Source organism: Dendropsophus ebraccatus, chromosome 12 (genome assembly GCF_027789765.1).
Source record: "Dendropsophus ebraccatus isolate aDenEbr1 chromosome 12, aDenEbr1.pat, whole genome shotgun sequence".
In the NCBI taxonomy this organism is placed as follows: Eukaryota; Metazoa; Chordata; class Amphibia; order Anura; family Hylidae; genus Dendropsophus; species Dendropsophus ebraccatus.
This window is the reverse complement of record NC_091465.1, coordinates 66,793,976-66,815,664: the sequence shown is the minus strand read 5'-3', so window position 1 is coordinate 66,815,664 and position 21,689 is coordinate 66,793,976. Positions and strand designations below refer to the sequence as shown.

Sequence of the window (21,689 nt, the reverse complement as noted above, 5' to 3'; positions counted from 1 at the left end):
TGCGGTTTGCAATTAAGCTCAATTTACTTCAATGGAACTGAGTTTCAAAACCTCGCCCAAACTGGAGACAACAGTAGGGCGAAAGTGGCCATGTTTTTGTTGCGCTGGATAACCCCTTTAAATAAATCCACGTAATCTTTGTGACTTGAGAAAGTTTAGAAACATGCAATACCCTCGATCACCACAGAACAGGCCAGTACTTACCAGTATAGCTAATATGGTACCATGGGTCTCCGGACTTGTCATTCTCAATAAATATGTATTTGCTGGAAAAACAAAGTTATTCCATAGGTATTTTAAATATTTTATTTTTAAATTCACTCAACATCTTAAGAGGTCATAAAAGAGGGAAAAGTACTGTAACTATAGAGTATTGTTAGAGTTCCCATAATGCACCTCCTCCTACTTGGCAGGGAAGTTATTAGATGGCTGTGGGTATCCATTTTGCACCTCCACCTTTTCTGCAGTGCAATAACGAAGTTGTCTAAGTTTCCCATAATGCACCTCCACCAACTCTAGGTTTATTACCATCAAATAAATGTTCCACTTTCCTCAATACACTGTAATTGAGAGAGTAAGAAACGGCACTATCTTCTGATCACGATGGCTGTAAGATACCTGGCTTTTAATTCATTCTCCCATAGTAGTTAAAGAAAGTGTCCAAGGTGTCGTATCTCATTCTAGTAGAAGGGTCCAAGTCTATCCGAGGACTTATCTGTCTGCATAGTAAGAATAAACAGACGTTCTGTTGTCAGCCAGTGGGGTTTACTGTAGCCGCAGTCTCTTCTTGGCGGACCTCTTCTTAAGGATCGACCCAAACACAAAAGGAAAAGCCAGAAGACATATAGCCGTTCGGTCTGTATACCATCAGAGGAAAAGAGAAAACCTACAAAAGTCAGAACAGAAAGAGATGTTAATGTCAGATGTATGGCCTACAGCTCTACACATCTGGGGCCTAACAGTCCCACCCAATGTAATCCCCCAAATGTAGTGTAAACCTGGCCTAACACCTGACTACAGAATCTGACTACATGCAGGCTTGTTTGTAGTCTGTTACCATGGAGACACACAGGTCTGCATTAAAGCTGTAAACACAAAAAAGTGTGAATGGGTCCTTAGGCTTGCTTTATAGCTTGATATTATGTATATATATACACATACCTATACAGCATAACACTGGAAGTACCTCCTGACTCCAATGCTGAACAAGCACAAACAATTTAAATAGACAAAACTTTAATAGCCCCTGTTAATCCCTGCCAAAGCAAGCCAAACCACTAAGTATGAATGAAGCATCGTGTGTACAGAGATTGCCTTGTCCGTAAGGCCTGGCTGTGGGAGTTTTATCTGGAAATGAATTATCTTATCAGCTCTTGTATCCTTGGAAAGTAGTCTCACCTTTCATCCCAGATGACAGCAGCCTGGCAGCTTTCCCCGTCAGCCCTTTCACACACCCTCTCGAAACATTCAGCATGCAGAACAAATAAAAACCATATCCCATTGAGTCACTGCTGCTTTTATAGCAGTTGGCCAAAGGCAAAGGATCACACCAAACCACCCCCATGGAAATCAATGGCATCCAGTTAATGCATTAGGGCAAACAATGTTTCAAAAAGCAAGGTCTTCTTTATGCAATAGTTTTCTAGTGTAGTGTAAGGCTATGTTCACACTGCATTTCTTCTATACATCAGGTGTATTGATATACAGCTCCAGCACAGTGACATGCATCAGCCATTAGAAACTAGGCTCAATTTAGGTCTATGAGGATCTACGGCTATGTTTAGCATATGTGTTAGGAGCTTTAGCGACAAATACACTGAATATGGAGCAGTGTGAACATAATCCAATAGAACAGGTCATATATAAAGAGGTTTTTGATGTAGATATCCTATTTGTTACTAAGTCCATGCCAGTGTTAGACTATATTTCCACTAGGTAAAATTATAGTAATAACAGCCATTGTATTCAAATACCTTACAGGGTAGGTTGGGTTCTGGGGTTGCATTTTGTTCAGTATTTTTAGCCAAAATACAGAGCGGAAACGACACAGAGAAAAACTACAATAATAAGATTTTAGATTTTTTTTCTGTGTGTTTGGGCCTACCAGTAAAATACTACCAGTGAACCCAGTTTTGATGCTGGGAATCCCAGTGATCAGTTGTTATCTGGAGAAGATCCCAAAGCACCTTGTCAATTTCCTTGCAGCACCACAACAGGTGAAATAAGGAACTACACAGTTTTCAGCATGGACAGGTCAGGTCCTCCTAAGGGATGCTTTTTGTAGCTGCTTTGTGCTCTGGACATCTCCTTTGTTGCTTTAAGCCCGTCAACCAGCAGCTTTTTCATTAACGTCAATGGTTAGAGCTGTGATACATGAGGCACAAATCATTTATCTAAGATGTCGTTCTGGAATCCCGAGCCCTGGCTTCACTCAGTATCTGCTCTTCTTCACTTTGTTTGATGGTCCTGTCAGAGTTATTATCGGGGGTTTAGATATAAACATCCCACAGCCCATTGTTTGCGTCTATAACTTGAGCCTGTCTTGTCTAGGCGAGGATGATTATACTGGGGATTGCTGAGAAGGAATTACATCTGGATTAGTGTTAGCAAAGTCAAATCTGAGATCTCTAAACAATCTGACAACACTGAAGCTTGTGGAGCATTAACCGTATGGTGCCCATACTGCAAGAATGTCTGCGCTGAACCCCTATTCCACGGGCCGTCTAGAGGAGCAAACGAGCGCTCCTCGTTCCCCGCTCGCTGCCGCCGCTATTCAACGCAGCAGCAGCGAGCGGGTGAGTGCGGGAGGGGGCGGCGGGAAGGGACGGGGGGGCTGCCCAGGTGATCGCTGATCGTCCGGGCAGCCCATAGGCAGGGCTGTATTAACAGCTGCTGCTGCCCTAGGCGCTAAACCTGAAGACGCCCCATCTTCACGCACCTATTGGCGATACCAGACATGACCAATACCATCATACCCCCCACCCCCCTGGAAAAGACACAAGATTTACTGGCAAATCTGAACGGGAGGAGGGAAACCAAAAAAATGAAAACAAAAAAATTAGTTTTTTCTGTCCCCCTGCTTCCTGGTGCTGCTCCCCTGCTAAGTGCTGCCCTAGGCCCTGCCCATAGGATACAGCAGCGTCTGCTGCCGCTGCTCCTATTCAACGGAGCGACGGCAGCAGATCATTGCTGTATCAGTTGCTTGTTTTTCAGCATGTTGAAAAACAAACGACTGCAACGATCAGCCAACATGAACGATGTCGGCTGATAGTTGCATTCTATTCCACGGGACGATTATCGTCCATAGCGGCCGATATCGCAGCCTTAATTCCCATTTCTGCCCCCAGGGACCATCTGGACTCTTTAAAGCAACATGACTAATGGATTTAAAGTGGTTGAGGTTTCTAACAATGATGGCCCATCCACAGAGTAGGTCATCAATGTCTAAATACCAGTTGCCAGTCTGCCAACCAACGTGTCACCCGCAGATCAGCTGCATTGGCATCAATACACAGTGAAGGAAGCTCTGGGGCCCTGTCCTGGCTACTGTTTAGTGGGGGTGCAAACTTAGCTACTATTGAATTGAATGGGAGATGAGCTGCAGTAACCTGCACCACCAACACACAGTAGGCACTGTAGCTGATCACTAGGGTGCCTTGTATCAGCGCCCTGCCGATCAGACATTGATAGATTATCCCATAATTAGGCTATCAATGTTATAAAAGCCCTTTAAGGAACTTCACTGTGAAAAGAAAGAAAGATATAGAGGATCACAACATCTATAAGGATTCAGCCTTCTGGCACTTAGGCTATCATCACCATCATTAGGGCCCCTCCTACAAGTGCAATTCCCCGTGCCCTGGGGCAGTGTCGTGGCTCAGTGCTTGGCATTGAAGTCCTAGGCTTAAAGCGTAACTATAATTTCAGTAGCCAAAAAATTAAGTTCCTCAAATAAAAAGCCCTCGTGTTACCCTTTAAAAATTGCCCTAAACTGCGTTGATAGTGTGTGCGCTCGCTGAGATATCACCAGTTGTTTGGCTGAGAAGAATAAATGAATTTTTCTCCTGGCTGACTGGAAGTGGGCGTGGCCTATCCCTCATCTCCCTTGCTGGGTCATTCACTGACCCTCACCTTAGCAGATGTATCACACATAGCAGGATTAGATACAGCCCCAACATACAGTATCACACAGTAAGATTAGATACAGAGCTCCAGCAGATGGTATCACACACAGTGGGATTAGATACAGTCATCTGCTCTCATTACACTGTAGGATAATGTCAGCCATGGAGGTGGGGGCACCTGCTGCAGACATCTGATAGTGAATGTTATATGTACTATGGAAGGATTACAGCTGTGTTGTGCTGGGACTTGTAGTCCTCCCCTCAGTGACTCACCCACTCTGCCTCATGCAGTACATTGGAGTCATGGTGGCATGTGCCTCCTGGGTGTAGCACTGGATACACTTGTGCCTCCATCCAGCTCTTCCCCTGCGCTGCTCCTCACACACAACACCCTCAGCTCTGCTATGTGACCTCTGTGAGGGGAGGGGGGAGAACGTGCTGCTAGGAGGGGGGGGGGGGGAGGGTTTGTTTATGTTTCTCTCTGTGTCAGGGCTGTTATCTGATCCTCCTGTCACAGTGTGATCTCCAGGGAGGGGGGGCGTGTCCAGCAGGAATGCAGAAGTAAGTCAGAGCCAGACAGAGATGTAAGGGGATAATCAGCCTTCTGTATTTTAAAAAAACTGTTCATTTTAGTTTACTAATGTATATTGCAAAAATTCTTATCATGACCTAAGCTAACTAAAACTGAAAGGTCAAAATATTTTATAGTTACGCTTTAAATCCAAAGAGGGCAATAACTTTATGTTCTTCCTATGCTTGCACAGGTTTCTCCCAGGTGTCCTGGCCCCCTCCCACACTCTAAAAGCCGACTGAGGTTAGGGACCAATGTTATCCTCTTGGCAAAGCACTGCGGGGTAGGTCAGCATTATATAAATGCATAAAATTATAATATATATTTATAATAAAAATATAGACCAATAATAGCTAAAGAGACTGCATGAAAGTATAGGCTGTAGTTGTACAGCTGCGTATGGTGCTTTGTGCACCATATTGTGGCCTGACATGTCCACAAGTCAATAACGTGTAATACTTTATCTAATCGTCTATCCGTAATTCTTTCATCATGGTCGTTGTCCACCTCTAGGACCTCGCACCCTCCTCACAGCTTCATTACAGAGCCACGCTGATCTGCTAGACTGGCTGAACACATCCCGCAGCTATGAAGTCACCAGTGTGAACTATACACAGGATTACATTGCTTCAACAATGGACAAAAAGGGCAAATGTGCTCGGAAACATTTAAGTAAACTAATGGCATCTGTTCTGGGTGTCCTGGCACCAGCGTGCAGCATGTCCGGGCCTGTCCTGCCTCCGGGCCTGAAGCCTTCTCTCTCTCAGCCAGTCAGGAAATCTGCAACTGCTGATTAAGCAACATTCCTGAGCAGAAGCTTCTGTATCCATGTCAGCTCCATGCCAGGTTGCTATGCTTCACCTGAGACGGCCGTCGCTATTTCTCAGTTACTTTCCCATAATAAACATTCCATCCAGTTTTATACATTGTCATTTTTATCTTCTTCAAGTATTTGTATTGGAATATTACTTTAACAAAATAGTAGTAATATCAGGGTGGAGTGTAAAAATTAGAATGATAATATATATATATTTTTTAATTAATATTATTTTGTTCATTACTTTTTATATATTTTTAATTTTAACATTACAATTTTTTTTAAAAATACTGATTTCCTGTGTAACTTGGGCTCTATAGAGAACATGCGGACGATTGGCCGTGCCACGCTTTCATGTGTATGGGGAGAACAGGAGAGATAATGGTCGTTGGGCTGAGAGTTAGGCCTTATTCACACGTCCCGTGCTTTCCCTTAGACTATTCACACATTTGGTTTTTTTTCCACAGATCCGCAGTCTGTTCCATGAAAAAATAGGATTTGTCATAACACTGAGCATGATCATGGCACGGATCTCCCCCATAAAAACCAATGAAATTTGTGTTTTTCACGGATCCCACAGATGTGGCATTCGTGAATCTGTAAGAAAACATGGATGTGATGTCAATGATAACTTTATTATAACTAGCCTTGTATAATTTATAACTGATCTTTGAAAAACACGGACACAGATACAAAACGGACGCAATCACAGATGCTTTTTTCACAGATCACGGAGGTAGGTAGTGGACTTCATCCATGGACCTTAAAAAATCAATGAACGTGTGACTGAAGCCTTATTGGAGTTGTGTACACTCCCTGCAGAGATGATCTGACTAAAGCCCAGAAGCGGCTGCAGCTACTCAGCACCTGACAGTCATGTGATTACAGGGACAGGAAGCATGGTGTTTGCTTTCTGCACTCGGCATATAGCCCTCAGTGAGCACCATGTATGCAGTGATTGGCAAAGCAGGGCGCTAATAAACCACGTCTACCTTTACCCCAGATAGTCTGGCTGACTGTGATGTAGTTTTACTGTGACCAGGAAGCTGTGTATTTATATGGTCTTTTAATTAAGACAGAATTATTCTGGGTATAAAACCTGGGTAGTTGGGTCCTATATAAGAGTATAAAGGCCCTATTACACGGAACGATTATCGGCCATATACGGCCTATATTGGCCGTTAAGGCTGATAATCGTCCCGTGTAATAGAACGATCAGCCGACACTGTGACAACAGCCTGAGGGACCCCGCAACAACCCGGTGTGCCCAACCGACACTGGCGTCACAAAATACCATCATTGGGCCCGGCTATATCTCGGCCAACCATCATAGAACTGGCGTCACACTTTACTATCTGACAAGTGACCTCCTCCATACCACAGCAGAAGGGTCACCACACAGACATTGCTCTTCTTTCTTTATAGGTGTGTTGCGCCAGGACTGTCAAACTGTAAGAGGCGTTTGCTTCAATTACTGTATACTGTGAATTTGAGCTGAATGACGGGACACCACTGCAGTCACTGATTGGCTGAGCAGGCTAAATCCCACGTGATTGAAGTTCAACCTGGGTTATCATGACCCGGGAGAAGGGGACACCTGGTAGGGTACGGGAGCCCCATGATGTGGTGCAGCACAGGCTTAGGGACAGATAAGCATATTGTCTTTTTCAGTCTCCCCCAACCCCCTGCCCATAATGATTTTCCCCCCGCCAGACTTCTCCTTTAATGATATCCCATGATTCATCAGCACAGAAACACAACTAGGGCCAAAACCATACCAGCCTTCTTGGAGGACAGTGTACTAATCCTCCTCTTTATTTATCTCTAAAAAGCTAAGAGGCTATAAGTATACAACCAGGGTGGCTGAACTCTCATTAAATCCATTATAAGGCTCTGTTCAGACAATGTATACCACTGTCCATTGCATAACAACGGACAGTGTTTTACTGCCGGGCAGCGTTCAGAACATTATTGGGTGTGCCCGCAAATCAATTAACCATTTACTACAATGTAAAGTATCGCCACCGGCCATACTGTACATTGTGTGAACAGCTATTGATTCTGGATGCTGTTAAAATAACACTATCGAAACAAGAGCTCCTTAATCAGTCAATGCAGGTTCATCATATATGCAGGACGTTCTGCTAGCCTAGATGTTGATACCCTCTGAGAGCACAGAAACATGCGTAATTTTAAAGGGGGTCACTATGAGATCACAATCACATGACCCAACTGAAGGAAAGGAAGTCAATGTAAAAAAAAAAATATATATATATATATATATATATATATATATATATATATATATGCATTATATATTTTTTGACCCACAGAGTAGCAGTAGTCAAGGGGATAGGCAAGCTACCTACAATTACCGTGAGAATTAAATTACCGCCATTTATGGGGGAATTATAATGTGATGTCACTCTCATACTGTCTAAAAATAGCAACTTTAATATGTATGACAAATCTATTCTGAAACTGACAGTCAGCATAACACTTGTGGCCCAACTGTGCTAATAGACTATAAAGCATATCTTGGGCTGTGTCTTTATGGCGGAGCAGCTGGTGATTTAGCGCACCTTTATGGCACCATAATAAAATGATTACATTGTGTTTCAGAAGCAGGTGTTATGCGGCCGAGGGAAAGATGAAAACTAGAGACCGCTCTCACCAACCATCTGTGTTCCTCAATGGTGCAGGGAGGATTCTGTTGCTATGTAGACAGAATATTGCCCCATCATTAAAGCCAGAAAGACATTGTTCCTCTTTCAACTTATCTAGGAACTTTACATGACACATTTATTGTCTCTAGTTAGGGGAAGTGAACGAAGTATGACTATGAAGGGAAATAATCAGGCTATGATATCACACACACATATATTTTTATATATATTGTGGACATGTCACTGGTAAAGTGCTCGAGGGGATGTACATCTCACCCAGGTTGATACACAGTGTGAGATGGTGAGTCCAGGAGGCATCTGTGCTCAGCAGTGTTATGCTGCTGAGCTATTATTTATTATTGCCGGGCCTGGACTTACATGGAATGGCAGGTAGGTTTTGGTAGTGGGACTTGCCATTCCCTCCCCCTCGATCCAGTGTGGGTTTTGGGATCAGGTGAGCTCTGATCCCAATCAGCCTGAGAAGGCAAAAGCTGTGCTCAGTGTACAGGTCTCTCTCTCTCAGCCAGGAGTGAACAGCCTGCATGCTGTTTGGTGAGAGCTGGGAAGACAGCAGCTGTTGGGGCCTGTTCACACCCCGCAAAACTGACCACTGAAGTGCCAGAGAGGTAACCTGCGTTGTTAGTTAGCGCCCAGACGGGCAAGACCTTTTTGTTTTGTTCTTAAAGCACAGTGTTGCTATATTTCTGTTATGGACTGTTTATGCTGAAAATAAACGCCAAGCTGTTGTTTTACAAGTCCAAGTCTGCTGTGAACTGTGTCCAAACACACCATCCCCCGGGAAGATCCCTACAATTGGTGCTGCGGAGCGGGCAAAACGGTTGCTAGGGGCAACGGTGTGCAGCAACTTGGCTACAGCGGCATATGTCCTGGGTGAAGGCTGCTGCTTCACTCCAAAAACAGACAAGCAACATGGAGGAGATGATGAAGCAGTTAATGCAAGTGAGTCTGCAACAGCAACAGGCATTGGCCGCACAACAACAGGCTCAGGCAGCCGCTAAACAGGATCAGGAGGCCGCTAACCTTCGCCATGAGCAGGCTAATAGGCAGCAACAACAGGCTCTGGCAGACGCTAACCTGCGCCATGAACAGACAATGGCTGCACATCAGCAAGCAATGGCTCAACAACAGAGACTTATTGAGCACCTGATAGCAAAGCAGGAGGCGTCTGCAGGTGCTAATCCCCAGCTGGTGGCAGCAGCCGCGCCAGAGACTTTGTCTGTAAGAAGAGCTGTGCAGCGTGCGCTGCAAAAGATGACTGCTGATGACGATGTTGAGGCCTACTTAACTGTCTTTGAGCGTGTGGCTGAGCGAGAAAAGCTACCCTCCACTGAGTGGGCAGAAGTGATTGCGCCCTATTTAACAGGCGAACCTCAAAAGGCCTATTATGACCTCAGTGAGCAAGAGGTCAAGGACTATCCTCGGCTAAAAGCAGAGATACTCGCCCGACTAGGAGTTACTGCTGCTGTCCGTGCCCGGAGGGTCCGCAACTGGAGCTACAGTCTGGACAAGTCAGCGAGGTCCCAGATGTACGACCTGATTCATTTGGCAAGAAAGTGGTTGGAGCCAGACACCTCTACTCCTGCACAGATCCTAGAGAGGGTCGTGATGGATCGCTACCTCCGCGCACTTCCTGCTGATCTGCAACGCTTGGTGGGACAAGGCGACCCTAGGAGTGCCGACGAACTCGTCAGCCTTGTGGAGAGGTTCCAGGCGACCGAGGACTACCTCCGTGATGTTCCTGCAGCACCGTCACCTCCCCGGAGTGCCAGATCTGTGCCATCATCTGGTAAGAGACTTCCATCTATTGGGGGAGTGTGGAGGGGTGCTGATAGAGGGAAGAGCGCTCAGGAGGTGTCTCAGGGGCAAAAGACTGGTGGGGGACCCCGGTGGCTAAGTGGCCCTAAAAAGGACTCCCTGCCAAGGAGACCAGGCCCTATCCAGTGCTGGAGATGCCACGAGACGGGACATATGTCTGCCCATTGCCCTCTTACCTCTGAGCCCATGGAGTGTGACGCTAGCCGGCGTCAGTCGCTATTTGCGGAGCCGTCTTTTGTTGCAGTCACTGGACTAGAGACTGAACCACAAGTCTGCAACATTACTGTAAATGACTTTCCTGTTAAGGCGTTGCTGGACTCAGGAAGCCTTGTCACCCTGGTGCATGCCAGCCTGGTGACTGGGGACTTTGTGCCAGCAAGACATATGAGTGTGGTATGCATACATGGCGATACAAAGGTTTACCCTATAGTACGGGCTAATGTCGGGACTGAACTAGGCGCTGTACAATATGAAGTGGGTGTGGTTAAAAACCTTATGCATAATGTTATATTGGGGCGTGATTTTCCTTTGTTCTGGGCTCTATGGGGAAAACAACAATCCCCTGAAAGGAGTGAGGAGACCCCTAAGCCTATTGCATTACCCACGGTAAATGATAAAAATGTACAGGAGGAATATGATGCTTTTCCTTTGCAGGTCCTGGCTGGTGAGGAAGAGGCTCCTCCCACTGCGCAAAATGTTCCAGACTTAGAGGTGTCTAGGGATAATTTTGGTACTGCACAATTACAGGACCCCACTCTCAAAAATGCGAGAGAGCAGGTCACTGTTATGAATGGGGTACCTCAGGAACCAGAAGCTGAGAAAAAATTTCCACATTTTTCTATGACTAATGATCTCTACTACAGAGTCACTAAAATTAATGATGAGGTGGTGGAACAGCTTCTGGTGCCTAAGTCGTACCGGCGTCAGGTACTCGACATGGCCCATAATCATGTCCTTGGGGGCCACTTGGGGACAGATAAAACGCAGGAGAGAGTCCTCCAGAGGTTTTATTGGCCTGCGATTTATGCTGACATAAAAAAATACTGTGAGTCGTGCCCCACATGTCAGCTTAGCGCTCCAGTGTCGCATTTTCGCAGTCCTTTGGTCCCACTCCCCATCATAGAGGTACCTTTTGACCGGATCGCAATGGACTTGGTGGGTCCCATTGTAAAGTCGGCTAGGGGACACCAGTACATTCTAGTGGTGTTGGACTACGCGACCCGCTATCCTGAGGCTGTACCCCTAAGAAACACTACCTCTAAAACAATTGCACGGGAATTGTTTTATATGTTTTCCAGGGTGGGGATCCCCAAGGAAATCTTGACTGACCAAGGTACACCATTTGTGTCAAAGGTGATGAAAGAGCTATGCAAACTGTTTAAAATCTCACACCTACGTACCTCTGTATATCATCCCCAGACAGACGGGTTAGTGGAGAGGTTTAATAAAACCCTGAAACATATGTTAAAAAAAGTGGTGGAAAAGGATGGTCGTGATTGGGATCACTTACTACCTTATCTGATGTTTTCTATTAGGGAAGTACCCCAAGCGTCCACAGGGTTCTCTCCCTTCGAATTAGTCTATGGTCGTCACCCTAGGGGTTTATTGGATATAGCGAAAGAGACATGGGAAAGTGAGTCCACCCCATACAAGAGTGTTATAGAGCATGTAGCACAAATGCAGGACCGTATAGCCACTGTAATGCCCCTAGTAAGGGAACACCTCCAGAGGGCGCAAGAGGGCCAAAGCAGAATTTACAATTGTTCTGCAAGAATCAGGACATTTAGCCCAGGTGACCGGGTACTCATACTTGTTCCCACGGTAGAAAGCAAATTCTTAGCAAAGTGGCAGGGTCCCTATGAAATTGTAGAGAAGATCAGTGAGGTCAACTACAAGGTACACCAACCAGGTAGAAGGAAGCCTTTCCAAGTTTATCACATAAACTTGATCAAGCCCTGGAAAGACAGGGAATCCTTGGTGGCGACAAAGCCTGTTGGTCATCTGTCACCACCAATCCCTCCGGTCAGGATTGGTGACACCCTATCAGTATCCCAGAAGCAGGAAGCTAAGGAGTTCCTGCAGAAAAATAAAAACAAGTTTTCTGACCTACCAGGGCGTACGCATCTCATTAGTCATCATATTGAAACTGAGCCTAGAAGCAGAGTAAACCTTAAGCCCTATAGGATACCAGAAGCACGGAGGGAGGCGGTATCATCCGAGGTAAAACGTATGCTTGACCTAGGAGTCATTGAGGTGTCCCAGAGCGAGTGGTCCAGCCCGATTGTGTTAATCCCAAAGCCCAATGGAACTTGGAGGTTCTGTAATGATTTTAGAAAGTTAAATGAGATCTCCAAGTTCGATGCCTACCCCATGCCCAGGGTAGATGAGTTGATAGAAAGGATGGGTAATGCCAGGTACATAACTACCCTCGATCTCACTAAGGGCTACTGGCAGATCCCACTCACTCCTAAGGCTAGAGAGAAGACTGCATTCTCCACCCCTGATGGGCTCTTCCAATATGTAGTGATGCCATTCGGGTTACATGGAGCCCCTGCCACTTTTCAGAGGTTGATGGACTTGATTCTGCGACCACATCGTGATTACTCCGCTGCCTACCTCGATGATGTGGTCATTTTTAGCCCGGATTGGGAAAGTCACCTCTGTAAGGTCCAGGCGGTGTTAGATGCCATAAGTGATGCGGGGTTAACCATCAATGCAGAGAAGTGTGCACTAGCCTTAGAGGAGGCCAAATACTTGGGCTACATTATTGGGAGGGGGTTAGTGAAACCACAACTAAATAAAATCGAGGCAATACAGAATTGGCCTCAACCCCTCACAAAGAAACAGGTCAGAGCTTTCCTGGGTATTACGGGCTATTACCGTAGGTTTGTGCCAAATTTTGCCTCAGTTGCAGCCCCACTAACTGACCTGACAAAGGGTGCGAAGTCCGCAATGGTGACATGGACACCAGAGGCCGAGAAGGCTTTTCAAAGCCTCAAGTCTGCCCTGTGCCAACAGCCTGTGCTAGTTACCCCTGACTTTAGGCGAGAGTTTTTGGTACAGACAGACGCCTCTAACACAGGGTTAGGTGCCGTCCTCTCACAGGTCGTGAATGGCGAGGAGCACCCGGTGATGTACTTAAGCAGGAAACTATCCCCGGCCGAGAAAAACTACGCCATAGTTGAGCGAGAATGTCTGGCAGTGAAGTGGGCCCTAGAATCCCTGAGGTACTACCTACTAGGCAGGAGGTTTAAGTTAGTGACAGACCATGCCCCCCTAACATGGATGAAAATAAACAAGGAGAAGAATGCAAGGGTGACTAGGTGGTTTCTGTCCCTACAAAACTTTAATTTCGCTGTGGAACACCGGCCAGGGAAATTACAGGCAAATGCTGACGCCCTATCAAGGGTACACTGCCTGTGGGGACAATACGCTCAGCCCTCCGGTCTGAAGAAGAGGGGGGGGATATGTGGACATGTCACTGGTAAAGTGCTCGAGGGGATGTACATCTCACCCAGGTTGATACACAGTGTGAGATGGTGAGTCCAGGAGGCATCTGTGCTCAGCAGTGTTATGCTGCTGAGCTATTATTTATTATTGCCGGGCCTGGACTTACATGGAATGGCAGGTAGGTTTTGGTAGTGGGACTTGCCATTCCCTCCCCCTCGATCCAGTGTGGGTTTTGGGATCAGGTGAGCTCTGATCCCAATCAGCCTGAGAAGGCAAAAGCTGTGCTCAGTGTACAGGTCTCTCTCTCTCAGCCAGGAGTGAACAGCCTGCATGCTGTTTGGTGAGAGCTGGGAAGACAGCAGCTGTTGGGGCCTGTTCACACCCCGCAAAACTGACCACTGAAGTGCCAGAGAGGTAACCTGCGTTGTTAGTTAGCGCCCAGACGGGCAAGACCTTTTTGTTTTGTTCTTAAAGCACAGTGTTGCTATATTTCTGTTATGGACTGTTTATGCTGAAAATAAACGCCAAGCTGTTGTTTTACAAGTCCAAGTCTGCTGTGAACTGTGTCCAAACACACCATCCCCCGGGAAGATCCCTACAATATATATATATATATATATATATATAAATATATATATATATATATATATATATATATATATATATATATATATATATATATATATATATGCGTGTGTGTATGTATATCTACAGAAATATATATATATATATATATATTAACCATACAGTACAGGGAAAATAATACTTTGTAATATATCTTATCAGACAAAAATGCCGCCCTCCTGCAGCTTACCAGTGACTTTTGTTTCTGGATACGACTTGTAATCTGGTCCCTGAGCTCTCTACAAGTCTGTGGCAGAGGGTAGGGAAAGCAGATGAGAGGGGGAATGCATAGAAAGAGAAAGACAGCTAGAGAACAACGTGCAGAGCAGAAATGTGCTGAAAAAGGCCATATTACATGATCAATAATAGCCAAATATATTGCTGCTCCTGTATACACACAGGACAGCTTATCCTGAAGAGTCACTTGAAAAGTCAGTTTTTGAATATGCTCAAACATTAGTGTAACCTAGTTTTCACACTCAGGCACACTTTGGAACAGACTTCTTTATTGGCATTCACTTATCAGCTGAATGATGAGCGAACCTCAAGCACGCTAAGGCTACTTATCAGCTGCTGTATGTCTTGCAGGAAGTAGTGTATTCTTTCCAGTCTCACACAGCACTCTCTGCTGCCACCTCTGTCCATGTCAGGAACTGTCCAGAGCAGGAGCAAATCCACATCTCCCGCTCTCCAGACTGAAAATAATACTTTCTGCAGGACATAAAGCAACTAATAAGCACGGGAAGATTTTTTAAATTGAAGTAAAATACAAATCTCTGGTACTTGCCGGGACCAGTTCATTGGGAAAGAAAAAAAAATATTGGTGAACAACCCCTTCAATTATGAATGAGCTTAGGAGTCCAATGGGCTGTCCTGCCCATTGATTGACAACCTTCCCTTGCATACAAAGAACAGTTTAGGACCACCTACTTGACTCCTAAGATCAGAAGGTACAAGGATTTAGCTCAACCTGTTGACTTTTAAAAAAATCTTGCTGTGATGAGACCAATAAAGATACATACAATTGGCTGCTAACTATGTGGGCGTATCTGTGCTTTTATAGCCACAGTATACATATAAAATTTACCACAGATGACGTAGTAGGAGGGATTTCAATGACTCAAATTCTTTAATTGGGGATTAAATGAGATATTGTGAGTCAATGCTACTCCCCAGGACTGAGGTGAGTACACAGCGCCTGGTAGTTTATGGCGGCTATTATTGTCTTTTATTTTTAGTGAAAGGCTTTCTCCCTCCTTGCAGCCCTTCTCACCTTAATCTTTATGCTTCACTTCTAAGTATTTTACTCAGAAATTAAAAAGTCCCCGCTGAAGCAATTCTCCATTAAGGAATAATAAACCTTTTATTCAGACTGCAGGTTTACTGTCCGGCACAATAAAACCCCATGACATGCAAATTAAAAGCATTAAAGAACGTCCGCTAATTGAATGTAATGAGTTCATAGTGGAGCCAGTCAAGCCAAGATGCTGGCATCAATAAGACCTGTTTTTGTAGCCATTTTCATAAAGTGGGCAATTACTTACCCTGGGCACATTTCATAATCCATGACAAGGATATGTTTTATGGCTATTTAAGTAACAAAAAAGTATTCCGGCCATCAAATCCTCAATCTAAAAACCTAGGCATATGGTGAAAACATGATCGGCATTATTGTGAGATACCTACCAGAACCTGGAAGGGTTTCTTAATTGTGATTTCTTTGCTTCTAAAGCTGGCCATGTACATAAAAGAGTTGTTGGCTGAGCATCTATTTGACTGAAACCTTACTTACTTTAAACGGGTACTCCAGTTAAAAATTTTTTTTCTTGGTATGGTATCAGAAAGTGCTAGAGATTTGTAGTTTACCTTTACTGTCTTCCAGTACTTATCAGCTGCTGTATGTCCTGCAGGAAGTGGTGTATTCGTTCCAGTCTGACACAATGCTCTCTGCTGCCACCTCTGTCCATGACAGGAACTGTTGAGGTCAGTAACATATCCCCATAGAAAACCTGTTCTACTCTCCAATTTTCTATGGGGATTTGCTACTGATCTCGACAGTTCCTGTCATGGACAGAGGTGGCAGCAGAGAGCATTGTGTCAGACTGGAAAGATTACACCACTTCCTGCAGGACATACAGCAGCTAATAAGTACTAGAACAGTGCTCCTCAAACTGTAAGGTGGGCCTCACCAGTGAGGTATCCCCTGGTTATTGGTGAGGCCCCGCTGAGGAGTAACTATAATCTGCACAGTCCTTTTGCTGTTTGCAAAAATCACCATTTTAGCAACAATAATAATTTATTTTGTTCTTAATTTATTAGTATATAGAGCTCGGGAGACGGGTGAAAGGTAGCCCTAGCATTATTTTCAGCTTTTAAATGGACTTTCACCACCGATGGTGAGGCTCAGGCACCCTCTTGGTCAGTCTGGTGAGGCCCAGGCATCCTCTTAGTCAGTCTGGTGAGGCCCAGGCATCCTCTTGGTCAGTCTGGTGAGGCCCAGGCATCCTCTTGGTCAGTCTGGTGAGGCCCAGGCATCCTCTTGGTCAGTCTGGTGAGGCCCAGGCATCCTCTTGGTCAGTCTGGTGAGGCCCAGGCATCCTCTTGGTCAGTCTGGTGAGGCCCAGGCATTGCCTTGGTCTGTTGGGTGAGGCTCCAGTAGAAAAAGTTTGAAAAGCACTGATCTAGAAGACCAGGTTTTTACATAGTTTTTACAAGTAAATTACATATCTTTGACACTTTCTAGCACCAGTTCATTTGAAATAATTTTTTTCTTTGCTGGAGTACCCCTTTAAGCACACATGCTCACTTGCTCACCTTAGCTGAATGAGCGCGTATTCTGAATAGGAAGATGGGAGAAAAGCGCAGCAAGATTAATGGGGCAGATGAGATCATAGGGGCTTCCATTATGATAGAAATGTAAAAATAGCCAAATATTTATAACTTTTTTTTTTTACCATTAGGTTATTATTATGTGTCCTTCTTCTTAAAGGTTTTTTTTTTTTATCTTGACAAGATTTGTCCTATGCTCAGTATCCATGGGATAGGGCATAGCTAAGAGATTGCAGGGCGTCCAACCCCTGAGATCTCAATAACGAGGACTCAAAATTCCTGCTGGATAGAACACAGAGTTCCACGTGTGCACCACCACTCCATCCATTCTCTAAGGAGGCACCGGAGATAGATGAATACAGCTTTTAACTATCTCCAGCAGCCCTATAGAGAAAAAATGAATAGAGAATGGACACTCATATTTTGGGGTCCCTGTTCCTGAGCAGTGGTTGGACCCCCTATGATCTCTTAGCTGTGCCATGTCCTGTATATATTATAGGCAGGGCATAAATTGTCAAGATTGGAAAACTACTTTAAACCGATACATAGCCCATAGTCAAGCGAGAACAAAAGCAGCCATTTTTTTGACATACCAACCATTTAGAGATGAGAGAATCTACAGTAGAAACCAGTAGGAACAAAGCACTTCTCTTTGTTCTTACTGTAGATTCGCTCATCTCTACAACCATGTATTAAAGTAAGGGGCCGTATTAGATGACCCAACATTTCCCTGTAAGCGATTGCCAATCTGCTAGATGAGCGCTCGCTTACTGAGAGAACACACAGCTCAATGATCATGCATGAGGGCTCTGTATATATAGTAAGCGATCTTAATGTAGCACTTGCTTTTTACATAAAAAATATTAAAGTTTATACTTACCTCCTCCGGTGTCCCACAGCCTTTTGCCTGTGTTCCTCGCTTACCGCTGAAACTTCTGTCCCTGTCTCTTCAGTGACAGGCCACTCAGCAAATCACTGGCCTAGATGGGATAGCACCGTTACCAGTGATTGGCTGAGCTTGGCAGAAAAGATGAGGCCAGAAGCATCAGTGGTGAGCAGGGAACACAGGTAAAGGCTAAAGGACACTGGGGGAGCATAGGTAAGTATAAAATGTATTACTTTTACAGTGTCACAAGCTGTAGGCCACACACCTCTACACGTAGTGATGCTCAGATGTCCTCAGAAAGGACCACAATCAGCCGATGATCAGCTCTTTGTCTGATCGTTGTCTTTATTAAACGGAGCGGTTATCGATCCATGTCATAGGACCTTAAAAGTTGCCTTATGCCAAAAACCTAAAATAACTCATTAGAAATCTCAGTTAATTTTACATTGGTGACTAAGTGCCTGAAGACCTTATTCACAGACAGCGGCATAATAGCATGAAACAATACCCACAAGCCACTAGTTTTAGTCACCTTGGCAACCGAGGTTGACAGAATTTGAGAAAAACCTTAAAGAAAAAAAAACCCAAAGGAGATGAAACGCAGAGCAGATTTTCATGCCGTATAATGAGAAAGACACTGGAAGTCTTGTGCGGCCTCGTGATCCGGTTTGGCCTGACTTTCCGTTCTCAATCAATTATGTAAAATCTCTGAAGCTTCTACTGTAATTGGGACGTTGCTTGTAAGATGGAAAATGATTCAACGGCAATGAAAGGGAGATGCTGCCCCTTAGCTGACTGAGCATATTAATATCACACAACAAAGCCTTACACCGCTAAACCCTCTGACAGGGATAAACCGCATCGGGGATTAAAACCTATTACCGGGGTTCTCAAGCTAAGAACTCAATTGCTGGTACTTCAACATAACAACTTTGTACTCTCACACTGAGACTTTCTATTTATTGTCTCTGACACTGTAACGTCATGGCAGTAGAGCTTACACTTTAACTTCTATTTAATATACACGTGTATGTACTTGAGCTATCACTTGATCAACAGGTCGAGTCATGGACTCCAAAAACACAAACTCAAAAAGTCAAGAGATGATCTTAGTTGTGGATCTTAGAAGAACCACAAAGCTACCGCGTAATCCATTATACTGAAGCATAAAATCTAGAATTTGGGGTGTGACTACTTACCTCAATTTACCCCATATTAATACCAGATCAGGGAACTAAGAAGTGGGGTTGTATATGGTTTATCCTAACACAGTGTGTTGGTCCCTATAAAGCTTAGTTGAAATAAGTATAACTAGGTTCAAAACAGAAGAACTCAAGTTCACAAGGAGTATTTCAAAAAGTTCCCAGTATCTCAGCTGACTATATTCCTTCTTCTGTAGGTGCGAGTAAGTCACTAGTGACCAGCAACAGATGGACAGATGCACTAAACCTAGTATAATATCCTCTTCTCCCAAGATTTCATGGTTACCCCAGTGTTTTGGACCAAACTAGCCTTTCTTGCCAAAAAGAAGTGTTGGCACTTTTTTGTTACTGTCCAAATCTATTACTTCATTATGAGAGTCAAAAGATCAACTCATGAAGCCATTTATTACTAGTTCCTTAGAATATTTGACATTTCTCAGCTATATTAAGCATAGTACCATGGAGAAAGACTATTGAAAAAGTTCATAAGCAATCTCTTTCTTACCACAGATGGAATAATCACGGCCCCCAGCTTCTTAATCGGTCCCCAGAATCGCGGACCTGATGTTCTTTCCGTGCTCGTAGTTCTTGCACAGCTCTTCTGTTTTGGAAGCCCACCAAGGCCAGGGTGATCTCTGCGTTCCACCGGCTGCGTTCCCTACAGCGGAAGTCTATCTCCTGTCCTTCCATGGTGACCAGGGTAAAATAGACACGTTCCCCTTTTCTCTCTACGCACTCTAACTTGGCCAAAGAGTCAAACCGCAGAATTTTGGCTTTGCCTTTCTTTCGAGAGTCTGTGTACAAATGTAGACCATCGGCAGTCAGGACACATCTCCGTTTCTTCCAAAGTTGAAGGAAGCTGTCGCTCCTCTTTTCCAAGTCTCCTTCCTTAATGGCAATGGTAGATGCCATGATGGTGTGGTTCATTTGTCGGCGATTCTAAATGGTCTTTTTTATCTATGGTGACGTTCACGATGGTTTGGACCTGTTTAGGCCTATGGGTCAATATGCCTTTCAGCCATAACTTAGTCCATTAAAATTTTTACCTTCAATCGTGTTGTAATAAGGAGGAGGAGGATTTCTTTCTCAGTGAAAAACTTCTTTAAGACATGGCATCCGATTTTCGCAGACTTCCATAAGAATGTAAACTTTACTGCAGATAATCCCGGGATTCTTCGAGGGTGGCAGCAGTAGACTGCATGCAAAGACTTCCGATGACAATATCATAGGGCAGGAGCAACGTGACGGCTCGGAACTGCAGGAAATGTAATATCCAGCTCTTCTTTAGCTGATTAGAGCAGAGCAAACTAAGGAACTGTTTGCAGAGGGAGACAGCTTTGTGCTTGTAGGATGGATTTATGGCTCTCTCTCCTCCTCATTCATGCCCCAGGCTTCTGGGTGGGGACTGAATGCTCAATAGGTAGACGCTGTAAGTTGTTCCTAGTCACTCAGACAAATGCAGCTGCAAGGAACACTGCCCAGCCTAATAGGATGACTGTAGTTATTCACTGACTGAGAGATAGAGTTGGCTCCTCCTCACTGGAAGGCAGCTAAAAACACTGCAGAAAAGAGTGGATTAACTCTATAATACACAATGGAGTCTGGGCAGTCTGAGCACAGGACAGAGAAATAGGTCAATGTTCAATGAATTCTAAGTGGAAGGGATGGCAGTGATGGGAAAATGGAGCACAGGCGTCTGATGAGTCCATGTTCTTTTAATGACTTTGTGCGTCAGGATTAATGTCAGTAGTGAGATGTACAGTCATGTCCCTGCTAAAGTTTATTGGAGTTCTTGTAAAATGGAATAATCATCTCCAGTACTAATGTTTTTTTTTTTTTTTTTACGCTGATTGTTATAAAGGGAAAGTATCATGTTAATCATCACCTTAAAGGGCCCTCTATAAAGGTATAGCCTGTGTTGTACCTACTGCTGGGTTTGCATTGTATTTTGTGTATATGTTTCACTATTTTTCTAGTCAACTGTGCAATTATAAAAAAAAAGTATATATTTTTATAATGTAAGTCGATAGGAAACTGATTCTGATGTTAACTGATGTAAACACAAACACAGTATTTCACATGCCTTCTCCCTCCCCCACTCCCTGCCCTGCATGATTGATATACAGGACTCAGTGCTGGACTCTAAGCAAGGAGGGTGGGGGATGGAGGAGGCATGCATGCTGCAGCTCAACACCATCTCTATAGTACTGGCCTGGTAGAAAACCATGATTCCATAACTAAAGGCCCTATTCCACGGAACAATTATCGTTCATAAAATCGCTCCGCTCGTTAACGATAAATGCTTTGTGGAATTGGTGTAAACGAGCGAACGACAAAGGCGAAATCGTTATATTGTCGGTCAAAATTATTTTTCAGCATGTGGGGAAAAAATCGTTGGTCTTTGAAAGATAGTTCGCTAATCGGTTCGTAAAATTAGAGATCTTTCAGTCCTTCGTAAAAAGGTTTAAAAAAAGTAGGTGTGTCGTATGGTCATGATCACCCCGGCGAACGTTTTAAAGACCATGTAACGACCGCAAAATAATCGTTACACTATATATATCATTCACGTTCCCACGTGTGTTATATGTTATTGTTCACTAAAAAAAATTGTTTAGTGATCGTTAGCAAGCGGTTGTTGGAGCGAGTTTATGAACGATAATCGTTCCGTGGAATAGGGCCTTTAG

General features: G+C 44.4%; 1 protein-coding gene across 1 annotated transcript; it reads right to left on the bottom strand.

Annotated features, from left to right (window-relative positions):
• Window positions 1–297: 297 nt before the first annotated feature.
• On the bottom strand, window positions 298–20,486 carry LOC138769347 (pleckstrin homology-like domain family A member 2). The gene is made up of 2 exons (XM_069947756.1): window positions 19,511–20,486; window positions 298–886 (listed from the first exon to the last, which is right to left on the bottom strand). The coding sequence occupies exon 1, from the start codon at window positions 19,930–19,932 to the stop codon at window positions 19,525–19,527; it is 408 nt and encodes a 135-aa protein (XP_069803857.1). The 5' UTR covers window positions 19,933–20,486; the 3' UTR covers window positions 298–886; window positions 19,511–19,524.
• Between the last annotated feature and the right edge of the window lie 1,203 nt (window positions 20,487–21,689).

Bases quoted from the DNA above. Each gene is read 5' to 3' on its own strand.
- LOC138769347 (XM_069947756.1), bottom strand. From the start codon at position 19,932: ATGAACCACACCATCATGGCATCTACCATTGCCATTAAGGAAGGAGAC.